We start from the raw sequence: 21,586 nt of genomic DNA on the forward strand, positions 1-21,586 counted from the left end.
GGGGGGGGGGGGGGGCACGTTCGAGACAGATACCAACCAGGATGCCAACCAACATCGATACCATGCTAACACGGGTGCCGTGCCCATGGCGGGGAGATGTCCTTCAGCACTCCCCAGCACCGGCATCGAATTAAAAGCACAGTAAATTGGGCTTCAGTAAATCGGTCGAGAAAAAAGCTAAGGAATTCGAAGATGCGGTGCTGCAGACACTCTCTCGACACGTCCTTCGGCTTACGTACGATAGTGTTGGGAGTGAGGCCCAGCCCCGGTTTTCCAGAAAATGCGTCGCCACCGAAGAGAGCGAGGGTTTCAACCTGGTCGCCACAAGATCGCGATCCAAGGCCGTTGAGCCACTTGGGTCCCGGTGATAATTTCTTAGACGACCTCCTCGGGTTTTTCGAGGACAGTGCGGGCGACAGTCCGCTGGGATGGACGAATAAGGCTGCCGTGGGCAGCATGGCCGTGACAAATACTTACGGCTACGGGGACCAACCACTGCTGGGTACTTTCCTCGGAACTGAACCTAACCCGGGAGAAGGTAGCCAAGTCGTGTTCCTGGACCGGTCGCTCGAGGGCACCTCCTTTGGGACTGATCCTGACGAGGAGACCGGTGACCAGGACACCGATGTTCATTCGGTAGATGATAGCCAGATCGTGCTCGTGGACCAAGCGCTGGAGAGTACTTCCTTTGGGACTGGTCCTGACGAGGAGACTGGTGACCAGGACACTGATGTTCGTTCGGTAGAAGATGATAGACAGATCGTGTTCGTGGACCGGTCGCTGGAGGGTGGTTCCTTTGCGCTTCCTTCGAATATTCTCCCGGTTGGGGACAGCGTTCGTCCGATTGTGGCGCATGTTCGTTCGTTTGAAATCGCGACGGTCTCGGAGAAGAGGTTAGCGTTGAAGCCACTGTACTTGACATGGGCGCACTCCATCCTGAGCAGGGGCTGGGGTCACCTGGCGCCATTTGAGGTGGAAGGTTTGTCTGTGTTTGGTCTAGCCGCTCGTGCGGAAGAGTGGGAGCGGGCTGGTCGTGAGAACGTGACATTGAGTGCGTGTCCCTTGACATTGTCGGTACGGGGTAAGTGGACCGAGAAGCGGTTCCGGGCATGGTTGGAGCACGGCCAGCCGACGTCTGACTCGATTCGGAAGCGCCGGGGCCGATCGGTGTCGATGGACAGGGTGGATGAGGCGGTCAGAGACGTCGTGGAAACTTGGCCGGTTTCTGGCCCCGGTAGCAGGTCCTTCAACGGCCGCATGAGGGCCTGGTGGTGCAATAAGGGCGCCGAGTTTGCTCCCCCACCCGGCGTGCGTGGCGTTAGGAGCATGGAGTTTTACCGACTCGTAATCGAGAAGTTGGGGGGTCTCGGCGTGCCGATTGCACAGGTGCCCAAGGCGATGCGACGAGAATGGAGACGGCACCGCATCCGAGAGGCCGCGGTCCTCCACGGCTTGCCCGTTAGTGACGATCTGCCCCCGCACCTGGTCTGTCGCTCCGGACGAAAGTTCCAAATTGCCACTGCCGCCGAAGCCAACCTTCGCATAGAGTCACCCTACCTGGTTTGGGCCTACGACGTCCTACACCACGGCTGGTGGGGCCTCCTCCCCCCCGCACTCCTCTGTAGCTCGCTCTCTGTCTTTGGCCTAGCCGCTGCTGCCCGCGAATGGGTCAGAACACGAGAAGCACCCAGCACACTTAATGCCGATTGCTACTGCTGCACAGAGACCGGCATCCAACATTCCATCAGCTCTTGCGAACGCTGCGAAGCACCCTGGAGCACAGAGGAGTTCTGGGAGTGGTTGCGCGCTAGACACCCTAGTCGAACCCTCCACCTCAGCCTCGGTCGCAAAACCCCCTCCCCCTCAATAAAGCCTCCTCCGGTCGCAAACGTCTTCGTACTGAACACCAGAAGCGATGTGGAAGAGACCATCAACGCAGTTGGTTTTGACTCTCCGCGGGTGCGCGAAGACGAGAGATCATCTCCATCCGTAACTAACGAATGGGACTTTGGTGACTTCAGATCTTTGCGCTCGGGCTTCCGGAAACGAGTCGGTCGGTGGTGGGCTGGTTTCACTAAACCCGTGAAAGAGGGCCTTGAAAGGTGGGAATTCGAGCGGGTAATGCTCTACCAGTTTGGCCAGAGATTTCGGCAGAGGCCGGCCGCCACGCTGCGAGATGTCTTGCGACGAAGTTAGCGTAAGGGCAGGGGTGAGGATTTTCAACGGCACGAAAAAGTGAGGCGTTAAGTGAGGGGTGTAAGTGAGGGGTGGTGGTGGTCGAGAGGGAGTAGTGAAATTTAAGAATCGCAGGGAAGACCCCCTCCAGAGGTAGCCAAGTTGTGAACAAAAAAGGAGTCATACCGCAAGGTCACGTGCTCAAGAGCAGACCAGACTTCGGCGCCATGGCTGTAAGGGCCGCCGGAGGGCCAGTAGTTTTCTCCGTATGTCTTGGGGAGGGCGGGTGGGCCAATTCGTCGTCGTCGCGAGACCTTGGCGCCCGTCTCCGTTGAAAGTTTCCTTTTCCGGCCTGCCAGGTTCCCTTCTGTGGGAGTGCCGGTGGCCTGTGGAGTGCCCTGACTCTGGTTCGCCATCTGGCTCTGACTCGACGCCAGTTGGCTCGAGGTCAGTTGGCTATCGGGCATATAGTCAACTCCTCCATATACGTTGGAATCGGGCCTGTCTGGCCTGGCCATTATGTCGGCCACATGTTCAGATCCCGTTGGTCGTAACCGTGTTTCAGACACGTCTTGTGCGTGGCCCTGTGTATTGCCTTGTACGCTGCTGAGTGCCTGTACGCTGCTGAGTGCCTGAAGGTCTGGGTGAAGTGCGACTTCGGCAATGGAGGCGGGCACGGCCTCTTTGGTTCGTTTCCAATGGTCAAACTGTGGACGCTGGGGTGGTGTGGCAAACTGGGCAAGGATGGCCTTAGCCTCGAACAGAGCCTCGTCCACCCGGCTACAGGCATGCTCACAAGCGTAGATCCACAAATTATGCACGAACTTCGTATTGCGCCCACATGTGTTCCTCGCCCGATCCGTACTCACCGTCTGTCGCATCACAATAACGTGTGTCACCGCCGCGCTCGCCTGCTCCACCACCTGCGCCCCCATAAACTCTAATCTCCGCTTGTGCTGCGGCCCGTTGTCCAACATCCCAAACTGACTCGCCTGTTCCACCTTGTGATACCCGGTCATTAAAACCACGCAACCCTCCAAAATCCGCGCTCGTCGGGCAGCCAACAACTCAGAAGCTCTACGGAACATTATATATGGCACAAGCCGTACGCCGTGCGTGTCTATCGTGCGTGTCTATCATTAACTACGGGGTGTGGTGTGTCCGAGCACACACAGATGTGTCCGAGCACACACAGATGTGTCCTTACGATCTATTGATTCCTTTGCTTTGGAGGTCGTACCACTCTCTCGCGACGTTACACATAACCTCCTTGAAGAAGAACAGCTGGCGGTCATCGTCCAGGAGTGCTCGAGCGATTGGGTCAGTGTCGTCGAAGTCCGGCCCCTCCAGCGTGACGGGGAAGGGCGAGACAGGTGGCGGGAAGTTAACGCCAGTCACATACGGCTTGAACGGTGCCTTGGGCACGTACCGCTTGCTCAACGTCTCTTTCCGCGACTCGAAATATTCGTAGTAATGACACTGCAATATATTTTTCTCAAACTGTGCATCCCAGACGTCCCGCCGGTCGTCCAGAATCAACAGTTCCCGCAATAACTTCTCCCGATCGCCAGGATACAACCTGTTCATGTCCTTCCTCTCATCTTTACTCGACTCATCAAACCGTGCTGCGATCCTAAAATAAAAGAAACTAAGATAGGAAGGGATAGGAAGGGATAGGAAGGGGATGGAAGGGGACTCATGGACACAAGAATTTCTCTCCAGACATGATAATTCCTATCGGAGATAAGAGCTCCCATCGGCAACAGGTAATGCATGATGCAGGCACATCCGTCACACAGAGACACACACAATACAGAAACATGCATGATGCAGAGACATGCGTGATGCAGAGACATGCGTGATGCAGAGACATGCATGATGCGTTCAAGATGCAAGCAATGTCACGGCCAACATATGTCGCGACTGAGCTGGGCCACGACCCAGTCATGCATGCTGGGTCATGTTGGACGGCGATCTAGCTAGACAGCATCCCATCAACTCATTGACCGCAGGGGGGTCAAGGGGCCAGCACACCAGTGTGCATGGCAGAACTGGAATGCCAACACCCGATAAAGATGTTCAATCGTGCAATAACCACCAACCCATATGATTACCAACCCTTCGATCAGCTGCGTGTGGTACGCCAGCACACACGCGTGTGCGTGGCAGTACCCGCGGGTTGGTTATATCAGTAGAGTATGATCTGAGATTTTATCGGGTTGGATTGCTCGCTCGCTCGCTCGCTCGCTCGCTGAACCCCGCCCCGCTTGGTTAGGCCCACAACCGGTGTATGCCCTGTGTATATACCCTGTGTACACCCCAGTGATGCGCAGAGCAGGCACATTATTTCCCTGCGCCCTTATTTTATCTTCCTGCCTGAGAGAGCCCTCTGTGTGCCCGCCGTCCAAGCAGTGCCCGCCGTCCAAGCAGAGGGCATGCACGCAGAGCAGCCTAGAGCCAAGCGGGGAATTGTTTTACGACAACTTCTCGCGCACCACTGTTCCTTGGCGAGCACCACGGTTTCTTGGCGAGCGCCACGGTTCCTTGGCGAGCACCACGGTTCCTTGGCGAGCGCCTTCTTCTTTTTGCACATCATCAAACACGTTTGTCGGCTCTTCAGCAGCACCGCAAACGTGGACTATCCGCGAGGGTTACACACTGTGCAGCCTTTCGGTGTGCAGCCTTTCGGTGTGCAGCCCTTCAGTCGTGTGCGGTGTTCGATAAGACACCGAGACCATTCGCACACGAGAGCAGAACACGTAGACAGAACCAGGTGACATTCATGGCGGGCAGACACAAAGGGGATCCAGACGGGGGCACAAAGGGGACCCAGACGGGGGCACACAACGACTGAATATACTGGTCGCCATTCGGGTCAAGACGAATGAGACAAACCAGTGATTGTAGCAACATGAATACTAGACGGATGGGGGTGCTGGCTCACAGCCACTGGAGGGTACAATTAGAGGACATTAGCTTACCTGAGGCCGATCACGGTTCTATCTGGGTCTAGAATGGAAAGTACTACGTCAGCGTATTCCTGAGTAGCGTTCGTGTGCACGGCAATATCGTAGAAGGCGCTCAGGTCTCGCAGAAATTGCACGGCGCCTGGCCTGAGTTTGAGGAAGTAGGCTTGGCCCGGTTGCCGGGGTAGCGTGAAGCGGAAAAGCTCGCTGTTTCCGACAGCGTCCCGGAAGTCGTACAGCTCCGGCTCAATGAAGTTGAGCTTGTACTTGCTTTGGGCGTGAACTAGGGTATTATCCAAATCGACTACCAGCTTGAGTCTGGGACGGACCGGGGCCGGAGGCATGACCCTAGGCATCGGTTCTTCAGTCTCCTCTTCGTCACTCAATTCTTCGAGCGCCGGGCGAGCCGGTGCCGGGTGCTGCTGTATTCGCGCGTTCATCGCTGCTTCGCTCATCGCTGGAGCGTAACGGTTTATCAGGAACCCATTCACGTCGTAGTGATAGTGCTGCAACGACTGAATGAACGCCTGCCGAAAAGCTACGGGGTCCAGACGGCCTTCTACATCCACTACTGCCGAGTTATAGAGCGGCATATAATTCTCTGCAAAAAATCCAGCATGCGCTTTTTCCGCGGGGAGCAAACGACTCCCCGGAAAAACATACAACTACGCACAAGACAATCGCTCTTTTCCACCAACAATAAAAAGGCTCAACAAGATGCCGAAATAGTCGCGCAACTAGCCGCCACTTTCGACGACACATACGACCAGCAAACCCCCTCTGCTCAAGACCCCCCAGCAGCTAAGACCGCTGCACGACAAGAGGCACCCCCTGACCAACCCACCAACTTGTGCAGAAAGCCGGAAGTCGGCAAGGTTGCTAAAGACGTCCAGAAGAAACGACCCCAAAGTCAGTACCTGGAGGGCCTCCTCCGCGTTGCGAAGCTCAGACATGCCGAACGAGAAGCTATCAAGGAGGCAATGGTACAGAAGGAAAGAGAGGACGAAGACCCCTCACTCAAAGAGAAACCCGTCTACGTAACCAAAGGCTACATGAGACGTCTGAAAGAGAGGGAAGCAGCTATACACGAGCTCCAAGCTGGCTCGAGTAACACACATAAGTAGCGCCGTGCTACTACTAGCACTAGCACGGAGCGTAACGGGCATGGCGTATATGCAGCGCGCCCAAGAGGGAGGACACGCAACACGTCCTACAAGCAGCACGGAACCTACGTGGCAGTGGTTTTTTGCTGGCTTAATTCTCGTGCTCGCTCTCGTTTCGACACTCTCGTTCGGACGGGGTGTGCGATGGAATGGATGATACAGCGTCTGGGGACGCCGTGTTAGCGTGCAGCTCTGGCTTCGTACGTACCCCACGTCTTTATCGTACCCCACGTCTTTATCGTACCCCACGTCTTTGTTCAGTCTGTTCAGTGTCTCTGATGAGCTTGTCTGGCCAGATTGGTCGGAGAACGACTGTGGTCAGTCCGGTTACAGACTCTCTCTCTTTGAGCTTGTTTCTGGCGGCGGGCGGGACGTTGTTTTACGTTATAAATTTTTCATAGTGGTAATGTGGACCCCGCGGACCAGCCGACACATTGAGAACGCGTGGCCGCTGCTGCGAGACTTTGGCTACGCGAAGGAGGAAATCGCAGCGGTGGTGAAGGAGGCGGACTATGACGAAGAGTTGATTCAAGAGCGCATTTCCTCGATGGCCATTGACGGAGCCGAAGGCCGGGGGTGGCGGAAAGTGGACGTCGTCAAGCCGCGTCCGAAGCGTCAAAATAAACGGCCTGTCCGTAGAGACCAAGACGGAGGTCGTAGAGACCAAGACGGAGGTCGTAGAGACCAAGACGGAGGCCGCAGAGACCAAGACGGGGGCCGTAGAGACCAAGACGGGGGCCGTAGAGACCAGGACGGGGGCCGTAGAGACCAGGACGGGGGCCGTAGAGACCAAGACGCAGGCAACCGAAGGAGGTGGGACGATAATAAACAGACGGATGACCGCCGCAGAATGAACACCGACCGCCGCCAAGACGGCCGCCAGCAAGATAGTCGCCAGCAAGATAGCCGCCAGCAGGACAGTCGTCCGGACTCCAGGCCGGAGACCAGTCGTAATAGGGGAGACGTGGCCCGTCGGCCGCAGAAGGAAGAGACGGACCGGAATGACTCCTCCTCAGGAGCCCCGAGAGATCCCGAGGGACGAACGGTAGACGCGCAGGACCAGACTGTCAACAACACCTCGGAGCCGCAACCACAGGGGGCGTCGGCCCCAGCGGGACAGACCACAGGGGGACAGGCGTCAGGAGGACAGACTTCAGGAGGACAGCCCACCGGCGGACAGCCGCAAGCGACCCTGTCTTCGCGAAAGGTCGGGACGTGGGCTGCTCGGTTGAGGTCTGACACGCAGCAGCAGCAGCAGCAGCAGGATGTGCCCACTCCGGCGTTACCCAGTGCGCCCGCTCAGTCGGCCCCGGCACCGCCTTTGCCGCCGCCTCCTCGGGACAACACTTGGGCTGCGGTGGCTAGAGGCATTAAGCACACGGACGAGAAGAAGGCCGATCCAGCGCAGGAGCCGGAGCAGCCCGATGAGAACGGGGAGGATCTTGGCGGCGAAGAAAAGTCGCCCGAGGAGGAGCAGCCCAGCCAGGGTGGTGTGATTGAAGATCATTCAGACATGCGTCCTGACGCGCGGTCAGACCCTAGGTCAGACCTAAGGTCAGACCCGAGATCAGACCTGAGGTCAGACGACCTGGCACGGTCCTTGCGCCAGGACCAGCCTCAAGACCGCCGTCAAGACCTCCGTCAAGACCTCCGTCAAGACCAGCGTCAAGACCTCCGCCAGGACCTCCGTCAAGACCTCCGCCAGGATCTCCGTCCGGACGACCAGTCTGCGCGGTCGTCATCGAACGCCGTGGGGCCCGGGTCGGGCGAGAGCGAGAACGCGGAGAGCGAAGAGTTGCGTACCGCGGCAGCTCCGCATGTGGTGCCGACTGCTATCCTGAAACCAGGCACGCACCTCTCGGGCTATGCTGGCGGCCACGCACAGTACGCGCCTCCGCGAGGTCGACCTGACCCTGATGCGTACGCGCTGCCGCAACCGCCCGCCCCGCAACCACCGCTAGCACCCCATCAGGTACAACAACCCCACAGTCAACCCCACCCGCAACCCCAGATACATCAGTACGGCCACACGCCAGCTGGACACACACCCGGGCACACACCTGCCGGACACACACCTGCCGGACTCGCCCATCAAGCCGTCGGCCACCAGCCAGCGGGCTTGGGTCAGCCGGCGGGGCTGGGCCAGCCTGCTGGGCTGGGGCTCGGGCAGCCGGGGCTCGGGCAGCCGGGGCTCGGCGTCGGTCGTCAGGTCGGACAGGCCGCGCCGTGGGGCGCAAGCAGCTCGGGCGAGAAGTGGAATCAGTACGAGAAGGCCGGCTACCCCGCGCCGCCGGCTTACGCATACACGCCGTCGTTCCGTGTGCCGTACCCACACGAGTTTGACTACAGCGGACGGCGCGTGCCCAATGGGTTCAGCGGTGATTACTACGCGCCGGCCTTCGCGGCGCAGCGGCTGGGCGAAGAGGCGGGCCGTGCAGGCGCCTACCCTGCGGCGCAGGAACGCACGGGCGCGTTCCCGCCAGACCCGTACTCCTTCTATTACTACGACCAACGCTCCGGTGCCGGGCTGGCGCAGCCGCCTGCCGCGGCTGCCACCGCCGGAGGCGGTTACGACGGGCGCGCTTACGGACGTTACGAACAGCCGGCGGCTGGGGTGCCGAGCAGCGCCCGTGTGGACCCAGAGGATGCGAGTCGACGTGGAGATGGACGTAGCAACTACGCGTTCCGACGTGATGCAGCTTACTATGGAATGCCGTTGTACATGACCGTGCCACCTGACAATCGCCCGAATCCATATGTGGCTTATACGGCGCAGCACTATGGTGCCTACTACAACGCCACACCGCAACAGTACAACACAGCTCCGCCCGCGGCCGCGCCCCCTTCTGGCTTCAGCAACCCGACCTATAACCAAGGCGAATACAACAACCAGGCCGACTTTCGACGCGGCCGCTATTAGCAACCGCTTGAAGGAATGCCCAGCCGCCTTCAAGGACAAACGAGCAGTCGATACGGCAAGCTCGAGGCTGTCGGGCGGGCATGACTGACTGACTGACTAGTCGACAGCGCGACTGACCGGTCGGTCGGGACTGACGACTAATCGGTCAGGACCAACCAGCCGGTCGACAGGTTCGGGCTGGCTGGTCGACAGGTCCGGACAGGTTCGGGTTGGTCGATTAGATCGGGCGGGTCGATAATACGGCCGACAATGCTCGATGGGTCGAGGTGTTGGGGTCGAGGTGTCGGGACTGGTTTTTGCATATATGTTCAACGAGAAAAAGCTTGGGCCAAGTCCTTGAGTGTTCGATCTTTGAGGGCGCATTGAATGGCACAGCCGGCAACGAAGGCCAGGTAGAAACCGCCCAGAAGGAGCCCGACAACGACCAGAACAAGACTGGTCTTGTCATGTGCGAGTGGTAGGTAGGTTGCCGGTGCAGGCGGTAGGTTCTGAACACGGTAGTAGTAGACGCCCACGTACAAGGCCATCACCCACAACCATCGCCTGATCGGGTGGTCCACAATGTCGCGCAGCAATGAGTTCAGGTTCATCACCGACGCGTACGCCAGAATCATTAACGGTGTGCCCGCCATTCCATAGATCGGAAACGAGGCCAAACTGTAACTCAACCAGACAAACATTGAAGCGTGTCCAAGGATCAACGGGATACTACACAACACAATCGGGTCAACCCCGCCCGCCGTACAGTACTGGGGATACAACATGGTGTTTACGACCACGCGGTAGGCACAGTTTACGGGTATATAACGTGGACGATTACGGTACTGGGGGGAGGTACTGGGCGTTGGGTACAACGTGACAGCGAGGCTGGACATGGCGGTTCATGGTGGAGGGGTTGGAGCGTACTAGATATTGAGGGAAAGGGTACGGCAGTTGATGAGATCGACGTCTGGAGAAGTAACAGTACCAAAAACACTGCTCTTGCGCCTTCCGTGTTTGAAGGTGGCATTGACGCGCACTTTCTGTTCTTTGTAGTCTAGAACGCTTACTCGGCGAGTAAGCTTGGGTCTGGAGGCCTTGCGGATTGCAGGCTTATCGAGTAGGCCCTGGAAAGCCACTCCGACGGGGGCGTAGATGTTTGAGTACATGTTCCCACCGGCGCGTCCCCTAGCACTGCCAAGGCCGGGAATCGGAATTCCCGGGTGCCTGACCAAGTCGTCTTGCAACCCGGGTGCAGACAGGCCCGAAGGGACCTTGCCCACGAAAAGCTGGTTCCCAGCACGCGCTCCCTGGCGACCGTCGGTTCCCGTAGAATTTTCATTGATCTGTTGTGCATTTGGGTGCGTGACGGAGTGCGTCTCGGGAGCCGGGTCCCTCATGGCGCATTCTAAAGGGAAGTCGTCGTCGACGTCTTCCGAACAGCAGTACATTGGCGACGTAGACTTGATGTAATCAATGCTACTGGCCGGCAGGTCGACGGTGCTTGCGCCATCGATAGTCGCCGTGTCCCAGTTGTCCTCGCGGCGGTGAGACAGGTCCGTGACACAGTACGTAAACGCCATGGCGAACAGTATCAAGGAAAGAAAGAACAAACGTCCAGCAATAGACCCATAGCGAGAGGGGTCCAAGAGGATCTCAAGCATCCGGTAATGTTCGGTCATCTTGTACCCTAAGCATACTATAGCAGCAGCCTGGATATGAGCGAACGTTATAACAGCAGGCGAGCTCTTTTTCATCCCAATATTTCAGTCGAGCACACGCGTGCGCGCCGCTCAAAAATTTGACCCAACTTCGGTATTTAACTTCAGACGCTGAAACGTCGCCCACACATACATTGATTCGTAGCTTAAGAATAAGCTTGTCCAAGAGACCCTCCAAGTAGCAAGTAGCGACCGCCAGAGACGATCGGGAAAGAGCTAGTAGATAGACGGACGGAGATGGAAGGAGCGCCGCGCCACTGGCTAATCACCAAGTGCTGCTGCACGCAAGCCGACGACGCAGCCAATATGCTAATAGAAGCCCCGGAGCCACCCATTACGTGGCAGGAGAACGTTTCGGGGCTGGGACTTAGTCATATAACAGATAAGAACAGCTTTTACTCAATGGATCACGAACGCGACGAGTCGTATTGGAGCCGGAACAGGTTTCGGCATGCAATACCGAACTCTTCGGAAGTCTTTTTTCCGCGACTCTCGGAATGGGCTAAACACGTTGCGGCCGATAATGGAGAGAAGAGGGAAACAACAGATTCTCGCCCTGGATTCGGAGGGGCAGCCACGATGGGAGGAGCTTTCTCGGACAGCGACAACAGCGAGTACCCCGTCGCCACGGTAGATCGACGCGAGACTTTCCTCGGCTTGCCAGACGTCAGTATCCCTTCTTTCGACCGGGACCAAGGTACCAAAGATGTTATGCAGCAGATTGTGCGCTCTGCAAGCAAGCGGCCGCCAGCCGTCAACGACACTCCGCCATCGGCTATTGCCAGCGCCTTAGTGAAGGATACTACGACCTCTTACCGGATATGCGACAGCGCAAAGTTCTTCGGCCCTTCGGCAAGTGCCTTTGCAATCCCCTGGCCGGGAGCGACTCCTTCACCGGGAGCGACTCCTTCACCGGAAACGGTTCCTTCACCGGAAACGGTTCCTTCACCGGAAATGGCCCCTTTGCCCAAACGCCGAACGGAATCCGTACATGGCAATGACTGCGGGGACGACGAGGTTGGGCTGAATGCTCTCGCGCCCGCTGTTTCACCAATGTTTGGCAGCCCGTACCCGAGAAAGAAGAAGAAGAAAGCGTACTTGCCCCAGAGAGATTCAGCTGTAGACTTTATGAAGACAATCGCTAGCGAGTCCACCTCGAGTGACTTCGTGATCTCGTCTTCTGGGTCCTCGAGCGTACACCTTACGATGACAGCTGCAGACCTTCTTGACACGGCCCACCTAGACGCTACAACCCCTGGTCTGGTTGTAGAACGTTCCGGAGGCTCGTACTCGACAAGCACTCAGTTGAGTGGGATATCTCTAATGAACATCCCCAAGCCATATAGGCCGATCGGAGGTGCAAGAGACGAGTCCGCGCGATTCGGATTGAGTACAGGAAACGGTTTGTCGAGAAGTGACCAGCCGGAGGGGGATAGTGGTTTGCCGGTGACGAAGTCCGTTGCGTCAACAGCGACCAAGTCTTCGGAGAGGAATACAGAAGGTCTCGCCCGGTACTCACTCGTGAGTGATGACGAGGCTTTGAGTTCCCACTCGAGAGCTTCGACCGAGAACGGTATTGACGAGAACGGTATTGACGAGAACGGTATTGACGAGAACGGTATTGACGAGGAGGATCATGTTCCGGATGAGGGTTCCATCACCGGGAAGGTTTCGACCCATAGTCGAGCTTCTGTTGCTGTCGGGGGGTTACAGGCAAATGCTTCTGGAGACGCTGAGGACCAAGAAGAGGACTGGGAAGAGTCTGTCGGTGAGGAGGGTATTGCTCGTAGCTCGGAGGTTGAAATGTTGATAGCCCAAAAACGAAAGTTTCAAGTAGTTAAGGGCTTTACTGTCATGATTAACGGTCACCAATTAGAGCTTGAGCGAAAGGGAGAGAATCGGATTTTTGGTCGGTATGACATATCCTCTCATTTCGCAGGTGAGTACAGTATTACTAAGCACGTCCTAGATCGACCTCCGTTCTCGTCAGCACAGTTTTCGTTGATCCCAGATCTTGTGGAAGTGGAATCCAGGGCGTGCGTTTTGTTTGTCTTCGGTAGACAAGTACCCTACATTATTGCATTTCCCACCAAGCAAGCTTTAATGGATTTCAATCAGCGACTACAACTATTCTTAGGATAGGGTCGCGAAGGTCGTATTCGCGTCAAAACCAGGCCTGTCTGTTTCTCCGGCACTTTCGGAAATTCACGCCCTTTGCATGAATATCACGCCTGAGTCATCTGCACTCCTCTGCTACTTCCCTACTAGCATGCACAGGTCCATATCTTCATCCGTCGAGATGATGGATCGAATGGAGCTTTGGAATATTTTATGTTGTTGTACAAGTTGTTCCAGTGAAGGTGCTTCGAGAAGTTTAATGCTCTTAATTCGGAAGCACTTTCCCTTTATTGCAAGGATCGCATACCGCTCATGGCACGAATCTCCGACCGACACGATGGTTCCGAAAGGGCCCTCGAAGGATGGAGCCGAAACATAGTCTTCTTGGGGCCTCGAGACCGCGTCAGGCTGACCGGATAAATCAGGCTGTCCCGACATGTCAGGCTGTCCAGACATGTCAGGCTGTCCAGACATGTCAGGCTGTCCCGACATGTCAGGCTGTCCGAAAAACCTGCTACGGCGGCTGGGCGAATGTGGCCCTTTGCCCAACAGTCTATTGGACCGAATGTTCGGCGTGATGTTTGACGCGGTGTTTGACGCAATGTTTGGGGATGCGGTCTTGCTCGTGTTCGGCGGCGTCGGCGACGGGTTGCCAAAAGGTTCTTTCCGTCCGGCGCTCGTTTTCGCTGGGGACTGGTCCGGCCGGCTGGCCGTTGGAGTCGGGCTGTTTTGGGCAGAACAGCTGTCCGATTGGAGACAGTCGAGGTTGAAATACAGCTTGGCTTGTTCTTCGAAAGCCTTCTTTTTCCACTGAAACGGACTGGCCTGGTCGGTCCCGAAAAGTGACCTTGCGCTGAGAGACCGGACCTTCTTCAGAGTCGGCACCAATCCAGGGAGGTACTCAGCGCAAGACAACTCCACCCAGCCCTCTTCAGCGTTCGTCACAATGAGCACGTGCCCTAGTTGGGAAGCCAGTTCTAGTGTAGCTCTGAAGCACCACTGTTTACTTCATACATCGCATACTTTACGTGGGTTTCAACAGCCTCCAATCCTTGCCTATCAATCGGCACCCTACTATTCAGCAACCATGTACTGGGCAACAGGGTGTCGTCCCAGTCGAATATGAATAATGGTCGAGGCGGCCCCTTTGACATGTCCCATCGGACAGAAAAACTCACGGCTCCTGTCGTGAGATTGCGATTGTCAGACCAGGTTCGATTTCCGGACATCTGACCGGCCCCTCCTGTTTGCGGCCACGGCGAGACCCATCAAAGACCAAGCATCTAAACTCGGGCCCCATGTTGCGGCAACACGTGCAATCACGCACGCTAATCACCCTCCCCCCTCCCCCGGCCTCGAGTACCTCTTCCCATCCCAGCGTATACTGAACTCACACCCAAGCTTGTAGCGTCAGGGATTTTGAGGTCCGTGCGCGTTGGTTCTTTGGCCCCGGCCTGGACCGTTCCGGCGGTTCCACCTAGCCGGTTGCTAGTGCTCGAGCTGAACTGAGCCGGGCCGGGGTGGCTCTACTTTTTCGTGATTTAATGAAGTCGCAATCCGGCTTCCAAGGACGTGGGGCAATAAGAGGAGGACCGCGCGGTGGGCGGGGCGGTCGAGGTGGCCGAGGTGGTTTCACGGGCCGGAGCGACGAGGGCAAGTCTTCTTTCGGTCGTGGCGGATTTCGTGGGGGCCGAGGCGGCCGTGGCTCGGACCGCGGTGGTCGCGGGGGGCGTGGTGGGTTCGAAGACCGCGGACCGCGCGTGTGTCTCATCTGCCGTAAGAAAGGCCATATGATGAAGGACTGCAAACAGGCCGCAGACATTAAGGACAATGTGTGCTGGCGTTGTGGGTCCAAAGACCACAGCATGAATCAGTGCACGGTCGCCACGGACGCCACAAATCCCACTCCCTTCGCCACCTGCTTCGTCTGCAAAGAAACGGGACACACCTCCAGCAAGTGCCCACAAAATCCTAAGGGAATCTACCCGAATGGTGGCAGCTGCTTCCACTGCCAGTCGGTCCACCACATCGCCAAGAACTGCCCCATGAATGACGACAAGAGAATCCAGAAAAGAGAAAATCGTAAAGCCAAAAGACAACGGACATCCGAAGAACCCGAGACGGAAACTAAGAAAAGGAAACACGCCGCGGATGATGACCAAAAAGATGACACCAATACCGACGCAACCTCCGAGGCCGACACTGTCCCTTCTGACAGTGAGATAGTCTCTGAGCAAGGCTCGGACTCCGAGCAGGTTTCTGGCTCGGAGCAGAGTTCTGGCTCGGAGCAGGGTTCTCGCTCGGAGCAGGGCTCTGGCTCGGAGCAGGGCTCTGGCTCGGAGCAGGGCTCTGGCTCGGAGCAGGGCTCTGGCTCGGAGCGGGGCTCTGGCTCTGAGCAGGGCTCTGACTCTGAGCAGGGTTCCGGTTCTGAGGAAGGCTCTGACTCTGAATCAAATGCGGGGGTAACTCAGATTAGTGCTGAGGAGGGTGCTTCGAGCACCGAATCGGATCGCGAGCCCACGGGAGCCCTGCCCGATTCGGGATCGGACGATGACGACAGTTCTGATGGTGGCTCGAGCTCTGACGGTGATTCAAGCGGCGACTCGGACTCCCAAGAAGAGGGCCTCCAGGTCTCCAGAAAGTCGGAGTCGGAAGAAAACGCGACGGAGACGGATGGCTCAGGTTCTGACACGGATGGCTCGGGTTCGGAGACGGACGGGTCGGAGGCTGATTTAGCGCGCAATTCGGACGGCGAGGGCAAAACAAGCAAAGTAGCGGCCGAGGATTCAGACTCATCTGAGGATGAGCAAATGGAGGCCGTGTCACTGTCGGACTTGGATGCTGAGTCTGACGCCGCGATCATGTCCAGTGGTGAGAGTTCCCAGGAGACTCCTGACATGGAAGTTAGAGCCTCTGAGGGTCATGAATCGGAAGGTGGAGACTCGGAAGGTGGAGACTCGGACAGTCGAGACGGCTGTGAAAGTCAAGACTCCGACAATGAAAGTGGAGACTCTACTCCGGAAGAGGACGCTGGATCGAGTAGGAGTTCTAGCTCGGACTCTGAGTCCAAGTCCACTCTCCACAAGAATTGGATGCAAGCCATCGCGGAGAAGGCGGAGCTGTCGGAGGAGGATATGTCCAGCGATGGCGAACAGCCGGACGTTCGCATGACATCCGACGGTGGGTCTGCCAGCGCCCCTTCGGGCGCGGATAACTCGGACTCGAACTCCGACAACTCGGAGGACGGTGAGTCTCAAGACGGCAGCGACAGCAATGATGATTCTGACAATGATTCTGGTAACGGGAGTGATGCAAAAGTAAGAAGCGGCCCTCGCTCACTCGGTCGTGGCCGTGGTGATGGTCGTGGTCGAGGCGGTCGCGGCCGCGGTGGAGACCGTGGCCGAGGCGGAGACCGTGGCCGAGGCGGAGACCGTGGCCGAGGCGGGGACCGAAGCTTCTTTTCTGGGGACTCCCACAGAGGCTCCAGAGGAGGCCGCGGCGGCGCCAGGGGCCGTGGCGGCTCCAGAGGTCGTGGCGGGGACCGTGGCCGTGGTGGGTCGAGAGGACGCGGCAGCTCCAGAGGATTCCGAGGCGGCAGAGGTCAGAGGTTCGACTAAGAGGTGCTCTGAGACCAAGGGCGGAAGAGGTACTGCAGTTGAGCCTGGCAGGGTAGCCTCCCTATCCGCCAGCCTAGCACTCCCGCCAGCGCAGTGGAAACCCACCCATCTGACTAGGTCCTAGCCGTCGGCATCGGCATCGGCACCGGCACCGGCATAGGTGGATCAGCCGGGCTCAGCTTTCTGGGCGCACAGTCTGCTTGCATAGCGGGCAGGAGTTTTGTCGGAGCAGCCAGAGGTCTGCACATCTGAAAGGAAGCGCGTTAAAGTGAGGGAGCATTCCCAGGAGCCGGATAAACGAACTCCGTATTTTGACGGATTCATGGTTCCGTCTGCATTGGCGGATTATCTGAAGTGCTGAGGACTTACGCTTGATGGAATAGGTGTCGGCACAGTGGTATGAGTCGTATTTTTTCGTTATCTTGGAACTCGTCTAGACAAATGGGACATTCTGAGAGAGGGTTGCGTCTGCCTTCTGCGGCGATTCGCCGTGCGTGTCTGAGTTCGACGACGGGTAGTTTGTTGATCTCGTCGGGGGGCATGCCACAGGGCGTGTTGCCCATGACGCTGTCACCCCATCGGTGCCACATATCACGTGGATCGAGTTGGTCGAGGGTGTAAAGGTAGCTGCGTAGTCTGAGTCGTAGGAGAAGACAGAGAGCCATGTGTGCGATCTCGAAGGCAACGAGGACATAGCACGCGAGCAGCCACAATGCTATGAACCAACCATTCGTACCAGTCGCCAGACTACCATCCCCCAACACCATAAACAAAGGCTCTCTACCTAACGCCACTGCCTCCACGCTTTCCGGATCCAAACAACCTGGAGCCTCCTCGTAAATCTCACGCAACCATGTCGTACCCACGCCAGTCACGTACAGAAAGATCGGAAACGCCACCAGATGCTGTAGCACCCGCCATCGCAATGGCGCATCGTACGACGACAACACTTCAATCACAAACTGCTCCGCACCCTCTTCTCTCTCCGCACCCTCTTCTCTCTCCGCCTCTTCTCTCTCCGCCTCTTCTCTCTCCTCGCCCGCTACCCTGGGACCGTTTGCCACCGGGTCTTCCAGACTTTGGGGAGTCGCTGAATGCACTCGCTCCGAGACGGGATTGGGGAAACCCGCCCGACCGCGGCCATATAAGTCACCAACGCATGCCTCCCCAGAATTCGGGTGCGAGAAACTGCTATACACCGACTCTTCCGAAAGGGGATGATCCAACGGGGGACGATCCGAGGAGTGATGGTCCGAAAGCGGATGATCTGAAAGACTGGCCATACTTTCCAATTCCTGGAGTTCTTCTGAGGGGCCTAGCTGCTCTTCTTCTACCTCCTGCTGGAGCCTTTGTTCCGACAACGAGGGCGTGATAACCTGGTGCCAGTTGTCAAGTGTTAAGCCGATGGTAGAAGCTGGAAAGCCGGGAACGTCATAGGGCTGCTGGTTAATTTGGGCGTTATACCAATTGATCCATAACTCTGGATCGTTCATAATCATTCCATAGCGATGGGTCAACAGTCCATCCGGTCCATAGAGCAGCGGCTCCAGCTCGCCGTGTTCACTCCTTTCCCATTCGGTTGTTGCTGATTCGGTTCTTCCCGATTCAGTTGTTACTGACTCAGTTCTTAGAGAGTCAATTGTTAGAGAGTCAATTGCTCTCACCGACCCCATTGCTCCTGGGCCAGACCATGGCCCTGCCGGTTCATCTCTGGGGAGGAGGAGCCTGCGTAGGTAAGGCCTTTCGATAGGTGGTTGGGTTTCATGCTCCGAATTCGTCCTAACTCGAAGAGCCCTCCCACTGAACATGGAATGAGTACTAGCGCTTCTGACACTAGGAACTTCCACTACCGATCGATGTTGGAATATAGGGTGGTTCACCGGGGGAGTCCCGATCAGCTCTATTTCGATTTCATCAGCCCTATTCGGGCCCTCGGCTCTTCGAAGGTCTGCCGCTTGAGTAAGCAATTGGGTGCTCACATGTGTGCGAGCTGTTTGTTCTGTGAAGCTATCGGCAGATAAGGTCACACTGAGCCCAGATTTCTTCCGGTAGAAGTGCTGAATTAGTCGGAAACTCCAAGTAACAGCGAAGCTTGTCACCATCCAATAATGAATAGGCCGAGGACAGTTGGCATAACTCCTCCATTGCATGAGCAAGTCAAGGCTTCCATAGAAGAATGACATGACCAGAATGACATCACATACCTGGCAACACGTCATCCTGGGTCATAAGCATGTAAGTAAGAAAGGCCCCACAAAACCTTTGGCCAACTTCTGTCCGACCCCCCATACCTAGCGGTTAGCGAGACTAACTACAATCAGCACGGGGATCATTTTGTCATACCCCCGTTGAGCATTGTTCCGATCTGGTCGGCTACGGGAAGCTGTGTCAAATAGACGGGTGGGTTATTGGCATGTAATGACGGGAAAGTAAAATCTAATTCCATACAGTCTACTTTTGTGGGTAAAAAGTTTCTATGGTCCTTCCCCTTCGGTAACCACCCAGTTGCTCAGTTGGTGGGCGCTACCCAGGGAAAGAGTGGGCGTATGTTCCATTGCCTAATGGGTCTGAAGAGTGGGATTTGTGCGCCAGGGATAAACTGGCGCACGTCTTCTTGTTGCCATATGTAGGGGTTCAGAGGTCCCAAGAAGGGGATGTCTGGTAGGACAACTGGGAAGTTGCTTTCCGGGTTAAATTCTGCAAGCCCCTGCACCAAAGGAGATGGGAGCCCGGCCTCTTCAATGCTCACCGTGAACCGCGTCAGCGCGTCGTCGATCGACGAAGTGAGGTCCGAGCGCGCAGTTCGGAGATCCTCAAACAAGTCGCGAGCTGCGGTTTTGGCTGCACTGAATGATTGCCACCAACTCATATTCGAAAAATCGGGAATGTCTTCACGAATAATGTCCATAACCTCTTCCAATGCTGGAGGCAACTCCTGCTGGATCCGCTCCTGTTGCAGGAACATACGAGGCGATGCGTCCTTCATTGCCCGCGCAGTGCCTTCAATTGCACTCGCACTGGCGTCCTTGGCGCTTGCCTCCCGGATTACCTTGGCCGCCTCCCGCAACGATTTGCTCATCGACTCCATCGCGTCTGCAGCACTCTGCTGAGCCAGAGCCGAAGCCGCGCTCCGGCTTGTAGCACTGACCAAAATTTCGACATTTCCCGCAGGGACCTCAGACTCGGCCACACTGTCCGCGCTGGCTTGCAAGTCCTCGTTGGTGTGTACATCCACCTGCGCTATGGCGTGTGAAGGCACCGAAACAATAGCAGCGGACGCCGCGACACAAAGCAGAAATGGCTTCATCTCAAAGTTCCAAAATAAAGCACACACGTGTGTGCTTAGTTCAATAAACCTGCTTTTCGCAACTTTTCCGTCAACTCGCCAGTTTTATACATCGCAGCCTACAATACAATGCCAAGTGATCCACGCAGCCACTCAACCGCGTCAGTCAACCACGTCTGCGGGGGTGGCGACGTCGACTGACTAGTCACTCAGCTCCTAGTGGCGGCCCCAGTCGCCACCCCGGCAGCCATCACCAAGCGCGAGTAAGTAATGTTAGCGCAGCGAAGTGGTGCGTCCCAGTAGTGCGGATAAGTCTTACAATCGTTGAACCGTCGCCAATGAACTCTTTGTTCAAAAACACCTGCGGCACTGTTTTGATGCCGGATAAGGCAGGCAACTGAGCCTGAATCGAGCTGCCTTCCGACATGGTATCCAGCTCGTACACCTTGACGTATTCGTCGGTCACCGCCTTCTGCAAGGCGTCCTTGGCTATCTTGCAGTACGGACAGTAGGTCTTGCTAAAAACTACAACCGGGGCGGATGATAACATTGTCTGAACCATTTTTAAACGACGGTCGAATTTAATGCGGCAAGCCCAAGAAATATTTTCTAACAACCAACCAACAAACGGCCGTATCCACCCCAACATACCTGCTGGCAGCTGATGCGCAGGTTTTCCCTTTCTTGCCGGCAGGCAGGAATTCTTGCCAGAAGGAAGTGACGAGCGCGTGGTTCATCCCCCTACCGGGTCTGCGCCTGCCGACTCCTCCTCCCGAGAGGGACGGCCGGGTTAATTTTGCCTGAGACATCCAGCACTGTCTATCCATCTATCTATCTATCTGGTTGGTGTCATAGACGTGGCGAATGTGGCGCCAATTAAACTGTTGGCGGCATGCCAGCTTTGGGTGTTTGTAATGATGTCCTGTTCTCGTTTGTCAAGTGTGACCGGGCCGTTTTGGGGCTCATGTTGGGCGGCAGCTGAGCAAACGTTTCTGAGGGCCCGAGAGAGCCGCATTGATTGTTTGAGTTGCTGGGGAACTCGATGCCCGTGCAGGCAAGCCTTGGTTGGTAGGCAGAAATGGTAGGGTAAGTTCCTTGGGGGACGGTTTGAGGGTTTGTTCCCATCTGGCTCGAACCCGTCTGGTGAATTCCTGTCAGGTTTGTCCCTGTCAGGTTTGTCCCTGTCAGGCTCGATCCCGAAAGGTAGTTGGTTCCAGGTTGGTAGTTGTGGGCATTTTGGTCGTAGATGTCAGCGGGTGCTAGGCCCAACTGCAGAAGGCGTTCCGGGTTGAGGAGTGTGCCACCGGCTGGGTGGCCGCTAGTGTGCGCGCGATACTCATGTGGTGAGTGGGGCAGGGAAGGAGAATTGAATCCGGATTGACGATAGGATTGGTGTAACAAGCCGTTGGCGTTCGGTAGGCCGTTGGCGGTGGGTAAGGCGCTGCTGGCAGGTTCAGAGTAGCCTCCTCGTTCCATGTAGGCTCCGCGTTCAGAATATCCTCCGCGGTCATTGCATCCCCCGCGGTCAGTGCATCCGCCGCGGTCGCGGACGGCGGCAGTCGCTCGAGCATCTAAATTAGGTTCCACGATTTCGGGTAGACAGAACTTGCTCTGGCACATGATGGCGAGAGATACGAGGAA

At 56.7% G+C, this 21,586-nt stretch overlaps 11 protein-coding genes across 11 annotated transcripts; 5 read left to right on the plus strand and 6 right to left on the minus strand.

Moving 5' to 3' along the window:
• Window positions 1–192: 192 nt before the first annotated feature.
• On the plus strand, window positions 193–2,196 carry GNI_156520 (hypothetical protein; the record flags this gene model as incomplete). The annotated part of the gene is made up of 1 exon (XM_011134625.1): window positions 193–2,196. The coding sequence occupies one exon, from the start codon at window positions 193–195 to the stop codon at window positions 2,194–2,196; it is 2,004 nt and encodes a 667-aa protein (XP_011132927.1).
• Window positions 2,197–2,297: 101 nt separating this feature from the next.
• GNI_156530 (protein phosphatase) lies at window positions 2,298–5,734 on the minus strand (the record flags this gene model as incomplete). The annotated part of the gene is made up of 3 exons (XM_011134626.1): window positions 2,298–3,252; window positions 3,383–3,808; window positions 5,157–5,734. 3 exons carry the CDS (start codon window positions 5,732–5,734, stop codon window positions 2,298–2,300), a joined length of 1,959 nt encoding a protein of 652 aa, XP_011132928.1.
• Window positions 5,735–5,758: 24 nt separating this feature from the next.
• GNI_156540 (hypothetical protein) lies at window positions 5,759–6,265 on the plus strand (the record flags this gene model as incomplete). The annotated part of the gene is made up of 1 exon (XM_011134627.1): window positions 5,759–6,265. One exon carries the CDS (start codon window positions 5,759–5,761, stop codon window positions 6,263–6,265), a length of 507 nt encoding a protein of 168 aa, XP_011132929.1.
• A 445-nt stretch (window positions 6,266–6,710) lies between these two features.
• On the plus strand, window positions 6,711–9,224 carry GNI_156550 (hypothetical protein; the record flags this gene model as incomplete). The annotated part of the gene is made up of 1 exon (XM_011134628.1): window positions 6,711–9,224. One exon carries the CDS (start codon window positions 6,711–6,713, stop codon window positions 9,222–9,224), a length of 2,514 nt encoding a protein of 837 aa, XP_011132930.1.
• Window positions 9,225–9,532: 308 nt separating this feature from the next.
• On the minus strand, window positions 9,533–9,856 carry GNI_156560 (putative transmembrane protein; the record flags this gene model as incomplete). The annotated part of the gene is made up of 1 exon (XM_011134629.1): window positions 9,533–9,856. One exon carries the CDS (start codon window positions 9,854–9,856, stop codon window positions 9,533–9,535), a length of 324 nt encoding a protein of 107 aa, XP_011132931.1.
• A 273-nt stretch (window positions 9,857–10,129) lies between these two features.
• On the minus strand, window positions 10,130–10,885 carry GNI_156570 (putative transmembrane protein; the record flags this gene model as incomplete). The annotated part of the gene is made up of 1 exon (XM_011134630.1): window positions 10,130–10,885. The coding sequence occupies one exon, from the start codon at window positions 10,883–10,885 to the stop codon at window positions 10,130–10,132; it is 756 nt and encodes a 251-aa protein (XP_011132932.1).
• A 618-nt stretch (window positions 10,886–11,503) lies between these two features.
• On the plus strand, window positions 11,504–13,066 carry GNI_156580 (hypothetical protein; the record flags this gene model as incomplete). Its single annotated transcript, XM_011134631.1, has 1 exon — window positions 11,504–13,066. The coding sequence occupies one exon, from the start codon at window positions 11,504–11,506 to the stop codon at window positions 13,064–13,066; it is 1,563 nt and encodes a 520-aa protein (XP_011132933.1).
• Window positions 13,067–14,835: 1,769 nt separating this feature from the next.
• GNI_156590 (putative zinc finger protein) lies at window positions 14,836–16,659 on the plus strand (the record flags this gene model as incomplete). The annotated part of the gene is made up of 1 exon (XM_011134632.1): window positions 14,836–16,659. The coding sequence occupies one exon, from the start codon at window positions 14,836–14,838 to the stop codon at window positions 16,657–16,659; it is 1,824 nt and encodes a 607-aa protein (XP_011132934.1).
• A 365-nt stretch (window positions 16,660–17,024) lies between these two features.
• GNI_156600 (RING finger protein) lies at window positions 17,025–18,158 on the minus strand (the record flags this gene model as incomplete). Its single annotated transcript, XM_011134633.1, has 1 exon — window positions 17,025–18,158. The coding sequence occupies one exon, from the start codon at window positions 18,156–18,158 to the stop codon at window positions 17,025–17,027; it is 1,134 nt and encodes a 377-aa protein (XP_011132935.1).
• A 1,010-nt stretch (window positions 18,159–19,168) lies between these two features.
• GNI_156610 (hypothetical protein) lies at window positions 19,169–19,966 on the minus strand (the record flags this gene model as incomplete). The annotated part of the gene is made up of 1 exon (XM_011134634.1): window positions 19,169–19,966. One exon carries the CDS (start codon window positions 19,964–19,966, stop codon window positions 19,169–19,171), a length of 798 nt encoding a protein of 265 aa, XP_011132936.1.
• A 35-nt stretch (window positions 19,967–20,001) lies between these two features.
• On the minus strand, window positions 20,002–20,507 carry GNI_156620 (glutaredoxin; the record flags this gene model as incomplete). Its single annotated transcript, XM_011134635.1, has 2 exons — window positions 20,002–20,064; window positions 20,265–20,507. The coding sequence occupies 2 exons, from the start codon at window positions 20,505–20,507 to the stop codon at window positions 20,002–20,004; spliced, it is 306 nt and encodes a 101-aa protein (XP_011132937.1).
• Window positions 20,508–21,586: the final 1,079 nt, after the last annotated feature.

Source organism: Gregarina niphandrodes (assembly GCF_000223845.1).
Source record: "Gregarina niphandrodes unplaced genomic scaffold scaffold00046, whole genome shotgun sequence".
NCBI classification, from domain to species: Eukaryota; Apicomplexa; class Conoidasida; order Eugregarinorida; family Gregarinidae; genus Gregarina; species Gregarina niphandrodes.